At 48.7% G+C, this 15119-nt stretch overlaps 1 protein-coding gene across 2 annotated transcripts in view; it reads left to right on the top strand.

Moving 5' to 3' along the window:
- The window catches only part of snx7 (sorting nexin 7), a 47555-nt gene that overhangs the window by 16823 nt on the left and 15613 nt on the right, over positions 1–15119 (top strand). Inside the window, exons 4-8 of one of the 2 annotated variants that reach the window (XR_013936398.1) lie at positions 1529–1687; positions 1985–2183; positions 5484–5683; positions 9335–9421; positions 13954–14223. Coding sequence is in view for 1 of the 2 variants with exons in the window: in XM_080489769.1 (XP_080345895.1) it covers positions 1529–1687; positions 1985–2183; positions 5484–5683; positions 9335–9421; positions 13954–14106 (798 nt within the window). In the remaining variant the exon portion in view is untranslated. The remainder of the gene's footprint in view (positions 1–1528; positions 1688–1984; positions 2184–5483; positions 5684–9334; positions 9422–13953; positions 14224–15119) is intronic. The other variant, XM_080489769.1, reaches the window with a different exon arrangement.

The raw sequence follows: 15119 nt of genomic DNA on the forward strand, positions 1-15119 counted from the left end.
TTACATTTAATCCAGGATCTTTCTACAAGAACCTGGAGCTGCACAACAGATCACAAATACAATATCAACATGTACAGTACACATAACCTGCGACTGATCTCTGATCAGAGATGAGTTTATGCACCGTGCAGGATTTAAATTTGAAAGAAAAATGTTGATGGAATTGTGTATGTTTTGATGAGCTTGTTGTGTGTGTGCTCCTAACTCTGCAAGGCGAGTTACGCCTCAACAATCTGGCGGCAGAAAAAGGAAATTAAACGGGCGTCTAGGATAGTGATCGTTGAGCCGCTCCTCTTAAACTGGCAGGCACAAGCAATATGCATAATTCACGGTAATTGTGAAGGACAAATCTGGAAGCACAAAGACATCATCACCATTGGCTTCAGTGTGTTGATTGTAACTCGTGTTCACCTGATGATTCACCTCGTCGGTGAGCTGAGTGTCTCCATGTGGACGGAGGTTGTAGTGTGTGTGTGCTCCTGATACTAACACGCTGCCTGATGCTCAGTAAACACATTATACACACCACTATGTTCTCTTTGTAGTATTTACACTATAGAAGCTCGTCTTCTGGTCCGATTGGACCCTTCAATGGGCCGTTTGTTTAACAGCCGTCTTATTTAGTCGAGGCTTTTTTCAACATTCCGACTTCAAATTTAAAAGATTTATGAATTAAGATCTTGTTTCCAGTCATCAGATCATTTGTGAAGTGAAAACTTTTGCTGTGTCCCGCTGACATGTCCACATACTCCTGTGTTGTTTCTGTGTGTCCCTGTGTGTGTGTCCCTGTGTGTCTCTGTTTCTCTGTGTGTGTCTGTATCCCTGTCTCTGTGTGTGTGTGTGTCTCTGTGTGTCCATGTGTGTGTGTCCTTGTGTGTCTCTGTGTGTCTCCGTTTGTCCCTGTGTGTGCGTGTCTCTGTGTGTCCATGTGTGTGTGTGTGTCCCTGTGTGTGTCTCTGTGTGTCCATGTGTGTGTGTGTCCCTGTCCCTGTGTGTCCCTGTCTGTGTGTCCCTGTGTGTCCCTGTCTCTGTGTGTCCCTGTGTGTGTCGCTGTGTGTCCCTGTGTGTGTCCCTGTGTGTCCCTGTGTGTCTCTGTGTGTCCCTGTGTGTGTCGCTGTGTGTCCCTGTGTGTCCCTGTGTGTCTCTGTGTGTCCCTGTGTGTGTCCCTGTGTGTGTCTCTGTGTGTCCATGTGTGTGTGTGTCCCTGTCCCTGTGTGTCCCTGTGTGTCCCTGTCTGTGTGTCCCTGTGTGTCCCTGTCTCTGTGTGTCCCTGTGTGTCCCTGTCTGTGTGTCACTGTGTGTCCCTGTCTCTGTGTGTCCCTGTGTGTGTCGCTGTGTGTCCCTGTGTGTGTCCCTGTGTGTCCCTGTGTGTCCGTGTCCCTGTGTGTCCCTGTGTGTCGCTGTGTGTCCCTGTCCCTGTGTGTCCCTGTCTCTGTGTGTCCCTGTGTGTCTCTGTGTGTCCCTGTGTGTCGCTGTGTGTCCCTGTCCCTGTGTGTCCCTGTCTCTGTGTGTCCCTGTGTGTCTGCAGCCTCTTCCAGAGAAGTTTGTGATGAAGGGGATGGTGGAACGGTTCAACAACGACTTCATTGAGACTCGGAGGAAAGCGCTGCACCGCTTCCTGAACCGGATCTCTGAGCACCCGGTCCTGTCCTATAGCCAGACCTTCAAGGTCTTCCTCACCGCACAGGTGATGATGATGATGATGATGATGATGATGATGATGATGATGATGAAAATCATCAGGACTCACACTGAGTTGAAGAGAAGAGAGAAATCATCTGTGTGTGTGTGTGTGTGTGTGTGTGTGTGTGTGTGTGTGTGTGTGTGTGTGTGTGTGTGTGTGTGTGTGTGTGTGTGTGTGTGTGTGTGTGTGTGTGTGTGTGTGTGTGTGTGTGTGTGTGTGTGTGTGTGTGTGTGTGTGTGTGTGTGTGTGTGTGTGTGTGTGTGTGTGTGTGTGTGTGTGTGTGTGGTCCTTCCCCTCCAGGATCTGGCCTCTCACAGGAAGCAGGGTCCTGGCTTCCTGAGCAGGATGGGGGAGACGGTCCGGGCCGTGGCCCAGTCGGTACGAGGCGTCAGGAGCCGTCCCGAGGAGTTCACCGTCATGCAGGAGTATGTGGAGGACTTTGGGAACAAGATGGGGTCCGTGGACAAAGTCACCCAGAGGATCATCAAGGAGCAGAGAGGTACGGAGCGGCTGACCGCTCACCTTTCTCACTCTCGTTCGCTCACCTTTCTCACTCTCGTTCGCTCACCTTTCTCACTCTCGTTGGCTCACCTTTCTCACTCTCGTTCGCTCACCTTTCTCACTCTCGTTGGCTCACCTTTCTCACTCTCGTTCGCTCACCTTTCTCACTCTCGTCCGCTCACCTTCAGCTGGTTGTTCTGAGTCCTCTCCTGCGGACTTCTCCACCTTTCAGCCTCGTCAATGCAGTACAGTACAGTACAGTACAGTACAGTACAGTACAGTACAGTAGAAATCCCTTCTTAATTCCAGAGGGAAGTTCTTTAAATAATGAGGACGTAATCTTCTGCTTCTCTGTCGAGGCTGTTTGTGAGATCTACAGTTTTCTCTTTCATCTGTACACACAAACTAAAGAAAACAGAAAATGAAAGTGTACTCAGTGTCCAAGTCTACCTTGAAGTACAAATCATTTTCTGCTTTAACTATGAATGAAATGGGGCGGCTGTGTTTGGGTTGGGAGAGGCAGGTCGCAGTGATGTGACGTCCAGTGTGGAACAGGTTTGTTCTGCTCAGGCGTCCGAGCTGCAGCTGTTCTCTGTGACACTGCGGAGAACGTTCTCATTGCTCCTGCTGAATCTCCTCCTCCTGTTATGTGCAGGAGCGTCTTCGCTTCGTCTGAACACCGGAGGGCAGTGTAGCGCCGACATTTCAATAAACCCAGTTAACAAGACAACCAGTGTGTACAGAGCAGTGTATGCGAATAACGGGAGGATTTATACTGCAGGTGAGCTCTAAAAACACTGCGGGCTTGTCGAGAGTGACGATCGTCACTGACCAATCAGCAGACCGCTGCGTTGTAGTGAGGCCTGTCACCATAACACATTTTGCTGGACGACAAATTGTCCCAGAAATGATTGCGATAAACGATAATATTGCCGTTTTGATACCATTTTTCCACTAATATAGTAAGTAAACCCTTTTAAAGATAAATACACTTTTATTTCTTAAGAATATTTAAAATTGGAATTGTATTATGAAAAAAGAGATTGTAAATATCAAAAATAAAGAATCAAAACAACCTCTCTCTCCCTCTCCTCCTCACGGGGTCTCATGCTGCTCTCAGGTGTGCCAGGTGCCCCCCCCCCACCCCCCCCCCCCCCCCCACACACACACACACACACACTAGAGTGATTGACAGGCAGTGTTGGGAAAGTTCCGTTTCTACATGAACCAGTTCAAAGTTCAGTTCACATATTTGAATTTGAACCAGTTCAGTTCATAGTTCTAAATTCAGAGTTCCAACAATGAACTAGTTCATAATAATTTTTTTTTCACTATGTTGCTGTGAGCTTTGGAGTTACGTGATGCACCTGAACGCATCACCCAGTATCAGCAGCATGAAGCTTGTTAACCCTTAAAAAGCTGAGTCGTCCTCCACAGGGTTCAAAGCTTGTAAAAAAAAAAAAAAGTAGCGGCTTGTCGTCCGGAAAGTACTGTAACCATACTAAGATGAAGTATTAATGGTGGAGACAGAGTCTGAGGTAGAGCTGCTGTCTTCTATTTGTTTTTGTCGTGATGCTTCACACGTTGATGACGCAGGAGGCGGAGCCACTCTGGGGGCTGCTGTTGCCAGATTGGCTGTTTTCCTCCTACATGTTAAGGCCCGTTTACAGTGAGCCTTACTGGGTTTTCACTGGAAGGATCAGGAGTCTGGCAACTCTCTGAAACAACATTAAACTGTGAGCGCCGCTCACTAACACCAGAGTGAGAGCCGCTCACTGACACCAGAGTGAGCGCCGCTCACTGACACCAGAGTGAGCGCCGCTCACTGACACCAGAGTGAGCGCCGCTCACTGACACCAGAGTGAGCGCCGCTCACTGACACCAGAGTGAGCGCCGCTCACTGACACCAGAGTGAGCGGCGCTCACTGACACCAGAGTGAGCGGCGCTCACTGACACCAGAGTGAGCGGCGCTCACTGACACCAGAGTGAGCGGCGCTCACAGTGACGTCTTTGGTAAAGGAAAAATTATCCAGCCTGGCAAACTTATCAAGCTCATTTTTAATTATCGTGCAATTAATTGATTTATTGATTATCATGACAGGCCTAATTGTAGCTCCTCCTTCTGGAACCGTACCCATTCGCTAGTTATTTCAATGGATGGGATATGAAAAGTGGTAATGGTTGGGTACGGTACTTTTAGTACTTTCCACAACTGCTGTCAGAGGAAACACACGAAAACTCGTATTGTAGCATGCTGTGCCGGCATGTACTGCGCACTGGAAACAAGACTCGGGAGTGATCTCTAGTGTCCCGGTGGAGATTAGTGACCTCTGCTGTCAGGGTGCAACAGTGACCTCTGGTGTCAGGTTGGAGCAGTGACCTCCGGTGGTGTCAGGGTGGAGCGGTGACCTCTGATGGTGTCAGGGTGGAGCAGTGACCTCTGGTGGTGTCAGGGTGGAGCGGTGACCTCTAGTGTCAGGTTGAAACAGTGACCTCTGGTGTCAGGTTGGAGCAGTGACCTCTAGTGTCAGGTTGGAGCAGTAACCTCTGGTGGTGTCAGGGTGGAGCGGTGACCTTTCGTGTGAGGTTGGAGTAGTGACCTCTGGTGGTGTCAGGGTGGAGCGGTGACCTTTCGTGTGAGGTTGGAGTAGTGACCTCTGGTGGTGTCAGGGTGGAGCGGTGACCTCTGGTGTCAGGTTGGAACAGTGACCTCTGGTGGTGTCAGGGTGGAGCGGTGACCTCTGGTGTCAAGTTGGAACTGTGACCTCTGGTGTCAGGTTAGAGCAGTGACCTCTGGTGGTTTCAGGGTGGAGCAGTGACTGGTGGTTTCAGGGTGGAGCAGTGACCTCTGATGTCAGGTTGGAACAGTGACCTCTGGTGGTGTCAGGGTGGAACAGTGACCTCTGGTGGTGTCAGGGTGGAGCAGTGACCTCTGGTGGTGTCAGGGTGGAGCAACGACCTCTGGTGTCAGGTTGGAGCAGTGACCTCTGGTGGTTTCAGGGTGGAGCAGTAACCTCTGGTGGTTTCAGGGTGGAGCGGTGACCTCTGGTGTTGTCAGGGTGGAGCGGTAACTTATGGTGTCAGGGTGGAGCAGTGACCTCTGGTGGTTTCAGGGTGGAGCGGTGACCTCTGGTTTTGTCAGGGTGGAGCGGTAACTTATGGTGTCAGGGTGGAGCAGTGACCTCTGGTGGTGTCAGGGTGGAGCGGTGACCTCTGGTTTCAGGGTGGAGCAGTGACCTGTGGTGTTGTTTATCTCAGTAATTTCTCAGGGGTTAACAGGGTCGTTGATGTTTCCAGAGTACCTGGATGAGCTGAAGCAGTACGGTCCCACCTACACTCAGTGGGCGGAGTCAGAGGATCACCTGCGTGAGCCCCTGGGGGGCGTGGCCGGCTGTGTGGAGCGCTGCAGCAAGGAGACGGACGATCAGATCCAGCACCTGTCCGACGTTCTGGTCCCGGCTCTGCATGAGTACGTGCTGTGTGCTGAGACGCTGAAGGTGAGTCTGGACACCCAACCCAGCTTCTACACCGCTAATACCCCCTACAACCCAGCTTCTACCCTGCTGATACCCCCTACAACCCAGCTTCTACCCTGCTGATACCCCCTACAACCCAGCTACTACCCCGCTGATACCCCCTACAACCCAGCTACTACCCCGCTGATACCCCCTACAACCCAGCTTCTACCCCGCTGATACCCCCTACAACCCAGCTACTACCCCACTGATACCCCCTACAACCCAGCTACTACCCTGCTGATACCCCCTACAACCCAGCTACTGCCCCACTGATACCCCCTACAACCCAGCTACTACCCCACTGATACCCCCTACAACCCAGCTACTACCTGACTTCCCCGCTGATACCCCCTACAACCCAGCTGCTACCAGACTACCCTGCTGATACCCCCTACAACCCAGCTTCTACCCCGCTGATACCCCCTACAATCCAGCTGCTACCCGACTACCCCGCTGATACCCCCTACATTCCAGCTGCTACCCGACTACCCCGCTGATACCCCCTACAATCCAGCTACTACCCCGCTGATACCCCCTACAACCCAGCTGCTACCAAACTACCCCGCTGATACCCCCTACAACCCAGCTACTACCCCGCTGATACCCCCTACAACCCAGCTACTACCCCGCTGATACACCCTACAACCCAGCTACTACCAAACTACCCCGCTGATACCCCCTACAACCCAGCTACTACCCCGCTGATACACCCTACAACCCAGCTACTACCAAACTACCCCGCTGATACCCTCTATAATCCTGCAGATGCCCCCACTTTGCTGTTGCCCCCCACCATCAGACCATGACATAGTTAGGGCTTTTCCACCAACAAGAACCAGGTTCTAGTCCAGGGCCGGTTCTTAAATGAGCTCCACCAAAGAACCGGTTCTTTTTCCACCGTTAACGGAGCCAGTAGAGCCACGTCACTGCGTCACTCTAAAACGTGATACGTCACTGATTTCACCAACGTAGCACTCAGACAGGAACCAGGAGACGGACTGTATTCAATGGTTTGGTCCGGGTCGCTCCATCTAGTCTGACCTGAACCTCGGATGCACCAAAGAGCCAGAAAACATTGAGTCTCCTCGTCGCTCTGTTGGTGTTTTATCACCTCCGTCTTGTTTTAGTCCGGAGCCCCGGAGTGGACATAGAGGAACTAATAATAATAATAATAATAATAATAATAATAATAACATGAATGAGTTTGGGTCTTATTTTTCACTATTCCAGCTCCATAGTGACTTTCTGCTCCTTTCACTTTATTTCTGGACGTGTCTGAATCAAAAGCTTCAACATGGAGGAATGGAGGTGTAGAATGATAGAACGCTGCTCTACAGCCGTTTCCATGGTAACCTAGGTAACCACTCTGATTAAAGTTCTCTTTCACATGAAGCCATTAAAAGGCTCATTTTAGCTCTAAAAACTCCAAGTTTCATTTCCAGTAGTTTGTAGTTTGTTTAGTAGTTCCTGAGGAACCAGAAGTCTGGCTTCATTAGAAAGAAGTTCTGTGGAGCGTCTCATAGCGGAGCGCCCCCTGCTGCCTCATGCAGACCTCAGCCTGCGGTCAGAACGCCAAACAAGACCTGGAAGTGAAGTTAGTTACAATGATGTCACCATGAAAAGCCTGAAAGAACTGATTCGAGATTCTAGATCTACATAGCTGACTGACAGCAGACAAGTCTCGAGAGCAGATTAAATTATATCGTTCCTACACGTTATATTTTATTTCCCTCTATAACCACTCCGGGGCTCAGTGTTCGCTGTAGAGTTCAGAAAGCCGGTTCAACCTCTCTTCCACCTTGTAGGGAGTGATAACTCCGCCCCCAGCTGATGACATGTCAGACCCCGCTCTGGCCCCACTCTGGCCCCACTCTAGCCCCACTCTAGCCCCGCTCTGGCCCCACTCTAGCCCCTCTCTGGCCCCTCTCTGGCCCCGCTCTGGCCCCACTCTAGCCCCTCTCTGGCCCCGCTCTGGCCCCACTCTGGCCCCACTCTGGCCCACACTCTGGCCCACACTCTGGCCCCACTCTGGCCCCGCTCTGGCCCACACTCTTGCCCCGCTCTGGCCCACACTCTGGCCCTCACTCTGGCCCACACTCTGGCCCTCACTCTAGCCCCTCTCTGGCCCCACTCTGGCCCCTCTCTGGCCCCGCTCTGGCCCCTCTCTGGCCCCGCTCTGGCCCCACTCTAGCCCCACTCTGGCCCCTCTCTGGCTCCTCTCTGGCCCCGCTCTGGCCCCAATCTGGCCCCACTCTGGCCCCGCTCTGGCCCCTCTCTGGCCCCGCTCTGGCCCCTCTCTGGCCCCGCTCTGGCCCTCACTCTGGCCCTCACTCTGGCCCCACTCTAGCCCCTCTCTGGCCCCACTCTGGCCCCTCTCTGGCCCCGCTCTGGCCCCTCTCTAGCCCCTCTCTGGCCCCGCTCTGGCCCCGCTCTGGCCCCAATCTGGCCCACACTCTGGCCCACACTCTGGCCCCGCTCTGGCCCACACTCTTGCCCCGCTCTGGCCCTCACTCTGGCCCCGCTCTGGCCCCGCTGTGGCCCCACTCTGGCCCTCACTCTGGCCCCGCTCTGGTCCCACTCTGGCCCTACTCTGGCCTAGAGCGATGTGGGGTCAGCTTATGCCTGGTTCATACGGCAGGATTTTAAAATTGTCGGCAGATTTGCCAAACCTAAGAGACCACACACACACACACACACACACACACACACACACACACACACACACACACACACACACACACACACACACACACACAAGGCGATAAATAATCCCTGGTTTCACAGTTCTAGTGGTACAGTGTGTGGTGTGCAGCCACTCTGCAACATCAACACACTGAACATGAACCCATTTCACTGGTGAACGTTCTGGTGAACGTCCCGGTGAACGTCTCCACATCAGATGGGAAATCTCGCTAAACCTCTCAAGATCAAACGTGATTCCAGAGTCAACAAACATGGCGGACGAAGAGGCTGTATCGGCGGTCTTTGTGGGGTTTTTATCCCAAGAAACACGTTTTAGAAAGAAGAGGCGTTGGTCAAAGGAGTGGAGACAACAGGAGCATGGTTGTCGGTCCGGTCCGGCGTTTCCTCGCCACTACGTCACCTCGCCACTACGTCACCTCGCCACTACGTCACCTTGCCACTACGTCACCTTGCCACTACGTCACCTGGCTTTCTGATTGGCTCCACGTCACAGTCAACAGGCTCGTGCTGGTTGTCCCCTCGGGGGACACCACACACCTCGAGAACTCGGCCAAAACAATCCAACATGTTGAATATCCCCGATTTGAGATGGGAGCGGTCCCGACATCCTGAGCAGACGAGAGCAGTCTGAACACCCCACACACTGCAGGATTATCTGATGAGATTATCTTATGATGATCTGAGCGTCCCTAAGATTGTTGGAAGAGAGAATCAGGGCCTAAATCGGCCTCATTATCCTGCCGTGTGAACCGGGCATTAGCCCCTGTTTAGCCCCTGACAGGCCGGGGCTTTGGTGGTGGAAAGACAAAGAACTGGTGCTCAGTCTGGCCCTGGACCAGAACCAGAACCTGGTTCTTTCAGGCGATGTTTGGAGAAATGCTGCACAGCTCAGCGTTTCAACAGAAAGTAACTGTTGGTTTGTTTCAGGCCGTCATGAAGCGACGAGACAACATCCAGGCCGAGCTCGATGCCAAGAGTGAGGCCCTGGTGACCAGGAAGGCGGAGCAAGAAGCAGTGAGTGTACACACACACACACACACACACACACACACACACACACACTCCCACTCGGTGTCTGTGCCTGTGGATGTGCAGAGATTAGGTGTAATAAAGCGACGGTGCGGTGGAGCTGGGGGAAGAAGGGCTCTCTGGGAGGATTATCTAAATCCAGGCTTCTCGGCTCCAAGTGAGTCCTCAGCTCAGTGGGAGTTGGAGCCCTCAATATTATTTCACTCTGTAAGCCTGGCAGCTAATCGCGCCATAATGAAAATTCCCACAATGCTTCTCAGAGGATAAGTCGCCTCGCGGTGTTGGGAGACACAACCGACCGGAAGTGACAGCAGAAAAGGACAGAGCTGTCACCAGCTCGTGTGTGTGTGTGTGTGTGTGTGTGTGTGTGTGTGTGTGTGTGTGTGTGTGTGTGTGTGTGTGTGTGTGTGTGTGTGTGTGTGTGTGTGTGTGTGTGTGTGTGTGTGTGTGTGTGTGTGTGTGTGTGTGTGTGTGTGTGTGTGTGTGTGTGTGTGTGTGTGTGTGTGTGTGTGTGTGTGGACCCATACTAAAATGATGTGAACTGAAAACATGACAACAATCTTTCAGATTTGTAAAACGCACTCCTGCACACACTTTCCTTTTATAGCTCACCTCCTCCTGGAAGGTTGTGCAGTACAGCGCGGCCACATTGTACCAGGAATGATCAAGTCAAACGACCTCATGAATATTCTTGCATCTCAATCAGCCTCCCGATCGCCTGTGTTTGACACTAAATCCAGAAAAAGAAACTTCATTGATGATCACGTGGCTCAGTAAGTCTGACGTGAAGATATTAAACGTATGAGATGAATCTGGATCAATTCTCCACCTCACCGTCTTCGCTGCGGTTCCCCGTCTCTAAACTTTACGTGTGCAAGGTTCAAAGTTTGCGTACCGGTGCGCACGTTCTCACGCAAAGTTCATTTTTTTTAGATCACCAACTTTGCGTAGGGAGTGGCGTAGGCATCTTTCAGGACCCGTTTTGTGCTTAAGCAACCTTTAGAGATGAGACCCAGGACCTTTATCCCAGAGCGTTGCCCCATGTTCTCTCTCTGTGGGCCTGTGCTGCCTGCAGTAGCCAGCAGGGGGAGCTGTCGCTCTAATCTACACCAGTCTGGAGCTCTGTAACCTTGAAGACTGAGACGTCACATTTTACCTCTAAAACAAGATAATCTTGCTGAAAAGCCTTCATACGTACTTTATTTAGACACATATAACAAACTTTAACTGTTATATCAGTTTCACAGGATTCATTTATGTTGAAAACGAGGACACTTTAGCTGTTTGACATCATGATGGAGGATGAAAACACTAATCTTAATCTGAAAGGTCAAAGACATCAACACTTTCCTTCAGGGATTATGCTATGGTATGGTATATATAGCTTTATTTCGAACATTTAAAAAAAAAGAAAGAAAATGATAATAATAATAAGATTAAAAGAAAATTATATGATATGTTAATAATAACAATGAGCATAGAGAAGAAAGAATAAATGGTAAATTGATACAATATTAATAGTATTAATACTCAGTACAGTATTCATAACAACAATAATAATAAAAAAGGATAATAATATTCTAATAATCAGTAATTACTCAGCAATCATAATAATAGTGTATAATTAGCTGTTAGAAAAGGAATAGGAAGAATCAACTTGCTCATCACGCTCTCCTCTGATTCTATCCTAATTATCTGTTTTAGGTAATAAAACTAATTCACACTCATGAGTTTTGAATTCTTCCAGAACAAATATGGTTTAGGTCAAGATGATTTCTATAGATACTTACAGATTAGCCATTGTTTTTATCAAAATATAAAAAACATTTGAAAAATGCAGCTTGGTTTTCCTACAGACTTTCTTAACATTAATTAAATCATTTTCTCCAAATAAATACATTTCTAAGTTACACTAATCCATTCAGCAAAACAAACAACCGAACACAGAGTACATCAAGAGGAGATGGGACATGGAAGGTAAGGATTGGGAGAATATATGCAGATTACAATGGAGCACGACTGGTTCTAACACCTGGTGAGTTTTGTTGGAAGAATATATTCAGGTTTTTAATTACAGCTATTCAAAAGAGGCACCAGGGTAGTGGAGACTGATGCTGGACGCTCTGCGGACCCTCAGGAGACAATCATTTTCACATTTTCTGGGATTGCCCACTGTTAAACTCTTATTGGTCACAAATAAGTGAACATAGTAATCATGTATTTGGCAGTAAAATACCTTGCAATTTTTAAAACGTGTATTTGGGCAATGCGGATGTTACCAACTGGAGAAATTAGGACAAGGGATTGCTTTGGATACTACTACTGGCAGCAAGTAAGAAAACCTTGACCAGGAAGTGACTAAACCCAGACCCTCTGTCCATCGAAGAGTGGATCAATACAACTCAGGAAATATACTCAGGAAAAACTCTTCTTCACTCTCAGGATTCAAAGGGACACGTTTTATAAGACCTGGTCAAACTGAGTATGTCAAACCCATAAGGTCAGACTTTGTATAAATGTTACTGTTTTAAGTGAATGAAAAACATTCCTGTACAGGTACTCTTCCCATAACTGTTCATATTAACAAATGCTAAAAATAAAAATTACAAAAACAAATATATATATATATATATATATATATATATATATATATCAGCCCTGAAACTAAACTCCTCCTCCACCACTGTATCATTGCACTTAATACCCCCCCTCACTGTGCTTTACATTCATCTTTAGAAGTGCTGAATATTTGCTCTGTGTTTGACTTCCTCACTCACTGATTCCACAAAGTCAGACACACATTGACACACATCATGTTGGATTCTGCTGTCAGAATTTTAATTTTTAAATTTAAATTTTTAAATTTATTTAAATTTTTAAATTTATTTAAATTTTTAAATTTAAATTTTTAAATTTTTAAATTTAAATTTTTAAATTTATTTAAATTAATTTTTATTTTTTTTTTTTAATTTAATTTATTTTTACTTTTTATCGATCCTGTCACAGTGCTTCATGTTGTTCTCATCCAGAGCTTTGAATCAGTAAATATTTGCCTGAAGACAACCTCCAGCATGAATAAACTCTTTGATTCCTCTGACTGGATTCACCATCTATACTTCACTTAAATACACTTTATTTACTCTGGAAAACTCCAAGAAAACAGCAGACTATCAAATGAAGACGGAAGGTTCGTGAAGTGGCCACGGGTGTGAAGAAAGACTGATGGACTGATGGACTGTGACAACACACTGTGACACAGTTGTGATGGACTGTGACGTGGTTGTGATGGACTGAGATGTGGTTGTGATGGGTGGTGACGTGGTTGTGATGGACTGTGATGTGGTTGTGATGGACTGTGACGTGATTGTAATGGACTGTGACGTGGTTGTGATGGACTGTAACATGGTTGTGATGGACTGTGACGTGGTTGTGATGGACTGTGACGTGGTTGTGATGGACTGTAACATGGTTGTGATGGACTGTGACGTGGTTGTGATGGACTGTGACGTGATTGTGATGGACTGTGACGTGGTTGTGATGGACTGTGACGTGGTTGTAATGGACTGTGACGTGGTTGTGATGGACTGTGACGTGATTGTAATGGACTGTGACGTGGTTGTGATGGACTGTAACATGGTTGTGATGGACTGTAACATGGTTGTGATGGACTGTGACGTGGTTGTGATGGACTGTGACGTGGTTGTGATGGACTGTAACATGGTTGTGATGGACTGTGACGTGGTTGTGATGGACTGTGACGTGGTTGTGATGGACTGTGACGTGGTGGTAACGGATGGTAACATGGTTGTGATGGGCAGTGACGTGGTTGTGATGGGTGATGAGGTGATTGTGATTGACTGACATGGCTGTGATTGACTGTGACGTGGTTGTGATGGGTGGTGACGTGGTTGTGATGGACTGTGACGTGGTTGTGATGGGTGGTGACGTGGTTGTGATGGACTGTGACGTGGTTGTGATGGACTGTGACGTGGTTGTGATGGACTGTGACTAACCAATCAGAATCCAGTTGAACAAGGGCCTCATCTCTAAAACATTGGGGAGCATCCATTCTTAAAGTGCTCATGCTCAGTGGACTTTGGCTCGTGTCCTCAGTCACTTTAGCGATGTCAGATTGACGAGGAGCTTTTCTATCTGCTGCACCACTGCACCAGTCCTGAGCACATGCTGGTTCCAGCGCATCCACAGTGCACCACAATTAATAATCAATCATTTCTATCTGCTCTGTATCATTTGAAGATGAAACCATGACATATGCTCATGGAGCTCCTGGTTCAGCTGTAACGTCTCACTAAAGAAACATCTAGAACCCTGCAGCTTGGCTGCTCGTGGATCAAGAAGTCTGATGTGTGAAGACGTTATGTTGGCGTACCGGAGCGCACATTCTCACAAAGTCTGTGTGGGAAGTGGCGAACGCATCTTTCAGCACCTGCTTGGTGCTTCAGCAGCTTTATAGACGAGACCCCAGGTCATCATGTCTTTGTGGTTCTGTCCCTCAGCTGCAGGATGAGGTGGACGGTCTGGCTGACCGGGTGGAGGCGGCGAACAACGCTCTGCGGGGCGACTGGAGCCGCTGGCAGGATGGCATGAGAACTGACCTCAGATCAGCTTTCATCTCCACCGCTGAGAAGAACGTGGAGTACTACGAGAAGGTGAGAAGATGAAGATCTTCAGCTCAACGTGCAGACAGCTGCTGAAAGGCTTGTTTGAAGGAAGATGCTCCAAATCGACTCCAACCAACATGAGCAGGAACTCATCTGAGTCTGCAGGTAGTTACTGACAAGATCAGACACGAGCAAAGAGGTGAAAACACAATGAAATATAAGGTTAAAGTCCACACACACACACACACACACACACACACACACACACACACAGTGGGATGGTCACTAAAATGCGAAGAAGAAAAGACCCACACTGCAGGTCTGGAGGCTCAGACCAGATTAGCTTCCTAAATCAGAGTTTTTATTTGGACCTTGTGGTTCCACGTATTTCATCAAGTGACTCGTATCTGATTCTCCTGATTTCACTTTCCTACAACGTCACCAACATGTGTACTTGCAGTGTTTTTCAAGCTCCAGGCTCCTCCTGAGCCCAGTGGAACTGTGAAGCCCCGGATGATGACGTATGTTTGATGCTGATGTCGCGGTGCCTGAGAAGTTCACCAAACATCGGCAGGGTTTTTAGTCAGCGAAGCAGGAAAAGGCTCAGAATTCCTTCTTCTGCATTTGCCGCAATGATTTCCTCCAGAAGTCATGTGACCTGGTCAGCTGACCACGGTGCTGGACTCTCCTCCTGTCGGTCGCCTCCATGCTTCTCATTTCTTCACTGCGTGTTCACTATGAGACTCAATGAGCTCCATGGTCGCAGGTTTGATGACGTCAGAGACACGATGTTGAGAGACTCTGATCAGCCTGGTTCTGCTGACACGGCGGTCACATGGGCACAGATCTGATTTATATCCACATGAGGAATGAGGCCTGGACCTGTAAATTTATGACTGATGCATCTTTTTCCTGTTTACGTTGCCAGAAGATCTGATCCGTGACGAGAGCAAAACCTCAGAACTGGGTCACTGACGGTGGAAGTGCGGCCTGATTCAATCACACTGAGCTTTTCCTGAGGTTTTGTTTAATTCTTGTATTTCTGGTGCTTATGACTCAAA

The sequence above is a fragment of the Lipophrys pholis genome (assembly GCF_963383615.2).
Source record: "Lipophrys pholis genome assembly, chromosome: 20".
In the NCBI taxonomy this organism is placed as follows: Eukaryota; Metazoa; Chordata; class Actinopteri; order Blenniiformes; family Blenniidae; genus Lipophrys; species Lipophrys pholis.